Source organism: Aptenodytes forsteri, unplaced genomic scaffold (genome assembly GCF_000699145.1).
Source record: "Aptenodytes forsteri isolate BGI_AS27 unplaced genomic scaffold, ASM69914v1 Scaffold26, whole genome shotgun sequence".
Lineage (NCBI taxonomy): Eukaryota > Metazoa > Chordata > Aves > Sphenisciformes > Spheniscidae > Aptenodytes > Aptenodytes forsteri.
This window is the reverse complement of record NW_008794125.1, coordinates 35222-44032: the sequence shown is the minus strand read 5'-3', so window position 1 is coordinate 44032 and position 8811 is coordinate 35222. Positions and strand designations below refer to the sequence as shown.

Below are 8811 nucleotides of genomic sequence, written 5' to 3'. Positions count from 1 at the left end.
CAGCCTGTCCTCACAGCAGAGGTGTTCATCCCTCTAATCATCCTCGTGTCCCTCCTCTGGACCTGCTCCAACAGGTCCATGTCTTTCTTGCACTGGGGACCCCAGAGCTGGACGCAGCACTCCACGTGGGGTCTCACCAGAGCGGAGCAGAGGGGCAGAATCCCCTCCCTCGACCTGCTGGCCACGTTTCTTTTGATGCAGCCCAGGATACGGTTGGCTTTCTGGGCTGCGAGCACACATTGCTGGCTCACGTCCAATTTTTCACCCACCAGTACCCTCAATTCCTTCTCCACAGGGCTGTTCTCCATCCCTTCATCCCCCAGCCTGTACTGATACTGGGGTTTGTTAGGATAGTTCTCCAATGTAGCATTTTCTATCACACAGATATCTGTTTATTGTAGTAATAGTTTGCAATAATCGATCATCCACTGAATCTCAATTTTATGGGATCTTTTACAAGAAATGGACAGTCCCTTGATTTTATTTGCCATCTGAAATTGTTTCATAAGTTAAATTAACCTTCTGTACTTGGACATTGCTGTACAAAGTATCAGGTATCACACAGATAACACTACCCACTATTTTGAAGCTACTTAGGTCGTTAGGGAGAGGGTTAGAGCTTTCTGAGTAACTTTAAGAAAGTTTTCATGCTGTATCACACAAGAGACTAATCTCAAAAGTTAACAAATCTGAGCTAATTAAGTAGAGCAAATAACTCTGAGATTCAGAAGACAAAAAGCAGCAGAAAGTGTATGCAGTTTAGCAAATACAAAGGGGACCAGAAGAGGATTATTACTCGTGACCTAAAAAGTCTGCAGTGAAGATGAACAAGGGTGCGTTCAGTAAAAATATCAGGATTACTTCCACTATTCAGGTTATGTCCCAATACCTGTGCCAGTCATCTCAAATGCTCAGTAATTAAGATGATTCTTTGTGCTCATGGGAAGTGTTGCAAAACAACCTCTGAAAATTGTTATCAGTTCAGGTATCCTCTCTTCAGATAAGCATCTCGTGTAACATATTACCTGGATTGCATCTATTGTTTTACTGCAATGATCAGTGTTTTGGAAGCATCAAAAAATAGCTAGACTAATAAATACTTGAAACTTAGGAGTTTTTTTCGTTTTGTTTTGGGCTTTTTTGGGGAGCTTAATTGTTTATTTAGTTTTGCTTTAAAAGATGCTCTATTGTCTTTAGTCAAATCTCTTTTGAGATATTTAAAAGCACGCAATAAGAATGGGTTTTTTTCCAATTCATTTTTATTAAACAAGTTTGGGCTGATAATCCATACTTTAGAGGAAGTTTACAGGTCACATTTAAACCCTACGCAAACATTAACTGATTCTGAAGTTATGACAGATCACTAACTAGATTAAGAACTGGGTCCTAAATACATATGCCCAAATCAACCTAGGCAATGAGACTGCTCAAAAGAAACAGTCATTGTCATTTGACTGAGATTTGAGAAGTTTGAACAGGAGGCCCAAGAAACGAGACATGGACAGCCACTTGCAGGATACAGAGTCTGTCCCTAGATGGAGCTGCATACCACCACAACAGTTGCTTTGAACATGAGGATGTAACAGGCACAGCTACTCAAAGATTCTCTTTGCACGTTTAAGAAGTGCCCTGCACCCCTTTTTCATTTAAATGGTTCACGTCTAGTAAAGAGGCTTGTAACTCACAAATCAAATGAAAGTACAGCCCACTGTTCTGCAAAACAAACATACAGCTGGACAATGCCACTCCTGCAATCATACAGAAGCTATACTGGTGTAAATGATGGGTCTGGTTCTTGATAATGTAAACACTGAATCAAACTGTAATTGAGCTGCAGAACTAGCATAACTTAAATGTTTTTTGGAGTAGTTAACACTTGAATCGAGAGGATTACATACTCAAATCACCTACCAGAAACATACTCATTACAATACTTGTCACACACATTCTGGCTCCTGTCCAAAGAGTTAACAGCTTAGAGAGATAGAAGGCATCATGAGAACAACTGGGGTAGGAAGAAAATGACCTGGGAACAAACTAGTACCCAGAATAGTAAAAGGGAGAGGAAAAGACAAATTGCAGGCAAGAAACAATATTAGGAAGAAAACTAACAAAACAGATATTCAGACTTTTTTGCTTCTTAGACTGAAGCCTCATTTCAAAGCATGAGAGAAAAAGTAAATTAATAATTTATTTTAAAAGGTATGTTCTAGCAGCATTTGCCTATTTCTAGAAAAAAAACCCCACAACACGCATTATTTTGAAGCTTTGCACAAAATGCCGACAACTTCTAATTTTATTTACACTTAGGTGTTAGAGATCACTTTCCTTACACCCACTTCTTCGGGAACCTGACTAATCCAATACCTATGGTGTCCTTCTGGAGACGACTCACCCTGAAGATGCTAAGGTTTTAATAGTTTTATTCATTTCTTCTTACCAAACATTCTTCAACTCCCGTGAATACTCTATCCTGTTGGATATATGAATATGATGGATATATGGATATACTCTAGATGTTGGATATATGCAAACAGGACAATCGTGCACTGAGCTATTTTGAAGGAGACAAATTTCCAGCAGACTGGAAAAGTGGTTTTGCTCTTACCATCTGTCAAAGTGATAAAGAAGGACAGTCCTTCCTGGAGTCCCATTTTCAGAGGTGCTCCCGTTCCAGCTTTTCTCCAGTTAAACATATCCAAGGCCTTCTCATCACCACCCACAGCTGCTTTTGCCAGCTGTACAAAGTCCCTGCAAACAGAGATACTTAATTTCCAATTCCTTACATAACAGAGTACTTTCCATCTCAAAGAATGGATAAGTAGTTAATAAAACATATTGTAAAGAGAGAATATAGATGTTTCATACACTGATTGGAAAAAGGAAAAACTCAAAAAGATACAAAGTAAAATTTTAATACTAGTTTTCATTTGCATTGTTTCACCTTTTTTTCCATAAGCATTATTATTTTTACAGAGATGTGAAACAGAAATGTCCCAGACAAGGAAAATTTTTTTTTTTTTTTTTACTACAGCTGTTTCCTATTTCCTGCTTGGAGAGGAAAGAAAAATAATGTTTAAGAACTGACTTTTAATTTAATTATTCTTGCAAAAAATTTCATGGATAATTGTGTTTTCAGTGTGCTTTCTGCTTTTCACAATCAGCAACATTGCTAATTAGAAGAACTAAACGAAGAAGAGTCAACAGCAACAGAGAGAAAGGTATGGACAAAAAGATCTATTGCTGCGTACAGGACACAAATAGCCAGCTACTAGAGCAGGAGAAGAACTTGGAAATAAAGGGCAGTTAGGAGAAGAATTTTTTTTTTTATATATATTTAAAAAAAGGGTTGTCTGTGAGTAGGATTTTCTTTCTGTGGAACAAGAGAAAGACCTGGTCTATCAACGCTCTGACAGGGCACAATACTTACTCGCCAGGAGGGGGTGGTCGAAAGACACAGTGAGACAGACATTTTCCACACTCTTGTTTCAGCAGGGCAGGACCCTGCACTCTGCCTCGCTGGTCCATTCTCCATAGAACCAAGACACCATGCTAGAAAAGACAACAGTTAATTCATTACACTTTGCACACAGATGAGAATCCAGACTCTAGCTACTCAGTGCACACGAACATTTTATTGACGGAGCAACACCTTTCCTTTCATTTAGTTGACACGTACAATTACTCCCACTTAAAACTAAGCCACAAGGAATAAAAATTATCTTTAACATTATATTATTTGCTAATTAAAATCAAGTTATCTAAAAAAGCTTGTTGGTCATATGCATTCTTAGTAAAATGACACTGCCAGAGCAATTAAATAGAACAGCCTTGGTTTTCCTCTGTAAGGAGCATATGCAAATATTTGTTTAGATAACTCCCCTTCCACTTTTTTCTTGCAAGTAGTCTGATTGCTAAAAGAAAAGATATTGAGATAAGGGATAGTAAAGCATAAGATATGCATCCCTGAGTAAGTGCATATAACACCGACATAGATAAGCATGGGTATATGATTAGACACATGTGAAGTCACAGGATGCAGAAAATCTAAGGAAAGAATTTCAGAGTTTCTAGAGCTTTCCTCCTCTTTCAAAGTAGACATTCAAGTACAACAAGAATTCATTTTTAGAAACAGAACTTAATAACTAAAAGAATCATAGACGCTAAAGAAAGGAAGACTGGTTAGCTAATTAATTCAACAGTAGTCAATATAAGTTGGTGCTCAGAGCCTGGCACAGGTTTTGAAGGTAACACACATTTTGCAGTGTCAGATCAGAATGAGCACCAAACCCCTGGTGACTGGAAAGAACGGAGAAGGCAGAGAAGCAAACAGACAGTTCAGCATGACGTACATGTTAACCATCCCAACAAACTGACTTACGCTACAGCCTCACAGCTGGAATTTCGAGATTATTATTTATTGTTGTTATTATGTCAGTGCTTAGGGAACCAAACTGCATTTGGAGGCCCTCTGTGTAAGCAGTACATGAAAAAAACAGCAACAATTTGCAACATCAAGTTCAATCTCATTTTATTTCATTAAGATAGATAACAATACAATGGTATTATAACTTCCTCTATTTTTCTTTATTGTTTTCAATGGAGTATAGTCTTTCTAGAAGTGAAAGACTAGTAGCAGTGGTACATTCTAAACACTTACTCTTCACAATCCTAACTAGAAGCCACACGAGATGCAGCTGAGGCCTTCCAAGGTAACATTTCCTGCTTTTTTTCCTAAGTATCAAGAATCAAAGTTCTAACTTCTTTTCAGCAGTAAGATGATAATATTTATACCACCCAAAACTGTGTATTAAGTGCAATGCTGTCTCTTACAGCCTAAAGAATGTGGCACAGCTGTGCATCTGTGAAACTGCTCTACTCCTGCTCCAGGAGGCCACTTGCAGTTCGTACAATGTTTGCTGGTTACCTCTGGAAATCACAGGATCCCATGATCTGAAAGTCCATGTCCTGTTGACTCCTCCTCTCACTTTTCCCTCAGCTTTAAATGTCACCAAATTCCAGGGATCCCAGCTAAGAACACCTGCACCATTTATAAGCTGGAGGAAAAGCCTGCAGCTTTATAAAGCTGCTGACCTCCTTTCCATCCCATTCTTGATGATAACCTAGTTGCAAACTCAATTCTGAGTTTGGAACACATGAGACTGGAAATAAAAAAGCTCACTACCTCTTCTAAGTGTGACTGGTTATAGAAAGGATACAGAACTGGTCTCTTTTCACATGGTATTTGAAAAGGACAAAGGACATGACCTTATCATCTATAAGATTTACTCTTAAGGTATCCCATATCTTCCCGATCATTCTTAACAATCCAAAGCTTTAGCTTCTTGATATAAAGGCTATTTGCCTTACAAATAGGCTTTCATTATAGAAAGCACCTAGATCCTTAGGATTCTTTTGCATGAACAAAAGCTGGAAGTCATCTATGTTATTTGTTACTTAAAACACAAATTAAGAGCTTCTGATTTTCACAGCACCCTATTCCAACTTTAAGAAGTTATTTTCAAATAACTTTCTTGCAATTCAGGATTTATGATGACTGAATGTTCTCAGCTGAGCACTCTCAGTTATAAAGTCCCAGTGAAGATCAAACAAAAACCAAATCAGGGCCCAAATAGTTATGTTCTTTCTAAGGGTATTCCTCTAATATGAGCAGAGTATGATCCTGGCCACACTCACCTAATGGAAGTTACCTGAATAGAAACCTTCATGGGAAACATTTTAAAAATAAACTTAAAACCTATTGGAAAAGACATAGGAAATGAAACATACCTGTGCTGCGCATCAGACCATGGTACAATGACACTGAGCGTGCAACGCAAGGGATGAGTGGGCCCACCCACCGGGCAGAGACACCATCCTGGAGCTAGCCACAGGATGCTGAACCAGCTGCGTGCTCAGCCTAACAAGCCTGGGCTCTTAGCAAGGCTGATTAGCTCAAGCTGGCCACTACACACACAGCTGCAGGTTTTTAAAGACCCACATTTCATTGACCAGGGAGTACCTTGAACTGTGCTCAGCTGTGTGTTTCAATATCTGCAAAGGGTAACACAGCTATTTTGCAATAATGAACTTTTCCGAGTTCAAATGTGCTGCTGTTCCATCTATTGAGGTTGGTCTTTCCAACTACTGCAATTGAAACTACGCGAATCTGAAGAGCATTCATGTCAACACATGCATAGGCTTTGTTTCGTCATGTTAAGGTATTTCCTTGAAACCACTGCCTATTCTACTTTGATGAATACTCTCATCAGAGGAGCAGTTAGGATGAGTCTATAAAATTGTTAAATTTGCTTATAAGAATGGCTATATCTGTTTTAAGATGACTTCATTACTGTGATCTGACACCAAATAAATCAATTTGAAAAAAGTTTGTTCATAAATGTAGGGTTAATGTAAGCTGTGGCTACATTAATATATTATCTCCATATAAATAAGGCCTCAGTTACACTGTGCATCACCTTCTTTTGTCTGGACAGCATTTTCTCTCTTCTAACAAAGAAGAGGATAAATTCATTTTTGACTCAATTTTGAATTTCTGCATTTCTGTCAAATGCAGCAACAGAATTTTACAAACAATGATTTAAAATTGTATTTTCCTCTGACTCATACAGGTAAGAATTCTCAAAGAGCAGAACTGAAATTCTTGGACAAGCTCAAGTTTATATCAGGGAAAATATAGAAAAACCCACCTTTTTTTTTTTTCTTTTTCTTCTTCATTTGCTGACTCAAGAACTGGCAAACCAGAATCTTCTATGAATACTTAATCCTGAATACTAAATATTCAATAGCTAGTTTCTCATTTCACTATAAAAGGGCAACCAGCTCAGCAAGAAATAAAGACTATCACATTTCAAGTATTTCCACAACATATTTTCCATACAATAAGTTTGACTCATTTTTAGAGTATTAATAAAAACAGAACAAGAGAGATTAGCATGGGGGTTTTGTACTTAAGTGAGCATTGCTATGCACTCACTATGGATGAATATGTTGTAGCTGGAATTTGTTTCTCAACTTCTGGGCTTTATTGCTGAGTCTGCCACAAAATTCGTGCATAGACAGGAGCAAATAATTCAAATTGTCTATGCCTCAATTACCCCATCCATTAAATAGTCTTAAACCCTGATCTACTGCTCAGTACATACTGAGATTAGATACACTTTTATTTAAAGATAAATTGATAAAACAGCAATGAGTACTGTAGAAGTTAAGACACTGCAATTTGATTTTACTCCCTAACAGTTTTAAATTTCCTTGCTTTAGGTACAAATTATCTCCCCCGCAACTACCCCTTCCCCTAACAATCCATTCCATTATTCCTTCCCATCACAGGGCTTGCAACACTGTGTTCCACATCAAACACACATTTGGCATTTCAGCTACTCACCCTATCACCAGACACAAGGCAGGTACCATTTGTACTCCAGTTTAGGACTGTAATTTTGGCATTATGATTTGGAGGTACAGCGTGGTGCTCCTTTTCTTGTTTGTTAAGTACCACAACTTCTCCCGTCTCCCAGCCTGCTGCGAGAATTGGTCTGGAAGGGTGCCAGGAAAGTGATGCGACCTGAAAGCTTCTCTCAACATGTGCATCGGACACATGTTCTCCCTGCAAGTGGAAATAAAGTGCAAGCTCAGTACAATGGAAACTCAGTACAAGGATGCAGCTAAACCTTCAGATTCGCTTCCCAGTCAACAAGATGTTCTTCTGTGATAAAGGACTGGCATGTAATAGAGTTTCCTGCAAGAGATATGAAGTGGCTACACAAATTCTCCTTACAGCTATTTCACATGCATAAAAGTGTGCTACAACATGCAGTACATCCACTTGAAAATTGCTAATGAAAGCATGGCAGTCTTAAGTGACTGCCTCACTCTGCTCTTCCAGGCTATTCTTCCCTCACAGCGTATATGAGCAGCTCTCACTGAGTATCAAGCTTTTACTCCCATATGAAGGATAAGAAGGCTTCAAGCACATTTCAAGGTAAAAAAAAAAAAAAAAAAACAAAACACAACTTTTGAAAAAGCAGCAGCTCACTGAGGACACAGAATAAACTAATGCTTAAACAGCTCTTATAGGTAGACACTCCTTTGTGCATGGTTTGCAATAATATTTCAGGCAAATCATTTAACTTCTCTATGTATTTATTTTTCCATTTGTAAAATTTGGTTGACAATTTTTCATAATGCACTTTGGAAAGTATACATTTTATAGGCTACTCATATTAACAGACTTAAATGTTTCCAGTACGTCTGCTGCTAGATAGCTTGTAGTACCATTTCCCTAAATAGCACACTTTTTTTCCTGAAAATTATGCAAACCAAAGTCCTACGCAAGCCTCTTGTGTAAACTTTAGAGTATGCAAAGGAAATATCTGTCTACAGGCAGAAACCATACTAGGAAACAACCTACTCAAATGGAACAAGCTGAGTCTAACAAATCAGCTCAGTCTCAAGGTGGAGGAATGATTTTTTTTTTTTTAATTTACATTTCTTAGTACATTTTATTCATGTAGAGTTTAAAAAAAAAGCAGCATGTGTCCATTTTAGTTTTAAGACTGAAATTCTCATACTATGAGAAGTAAAAAGCGAATCGGTAACCATCACAAACAAGAATGAAAGGCTGTAAAAATTAAATTTCAATGGAAGATCAATTTAATTCATGAAGACCTTTTTATAAAATACATGTAATCAGTAGTTGATGAATCTGACATGCCCTAGATAGCACGCGACATGGATAGTAATTAAAATCCAGGGAGAGGGATTCAAGGAGCATAAGTAAGGCTGCAA

General features: G+C 37.9%; 1 protein-coding gene across 1 annotated transcript in view; it reads right to left on the bottom strand.

Moving 5' to 3' along the window:
* The window catches only part of IFT140 (intraflagellar transport 140), a 96388-nt gene that overhangs the window by 78286 nt on the left and 9291 nt on the right, over nt 1-8811 (bottom strand). Inside the window, exons 3-5 of the mRNA XM_019471494.1 lie at nt 7409-7630; nt 3431-3552; nt 2609-2751 (exon numbers count right to left, since the gene is read on the bottom strand). Of these exons, the coding sequence (XP_019327039.1) occupies nt 2609-2751; nt 3431-3552; nt 7409-7630 (487 nt within the window). The remainder of the gene's footprint in view (nt 1-2608; nt 2752-3430; nt 3553-7408; nt 7631-8811) is intronic.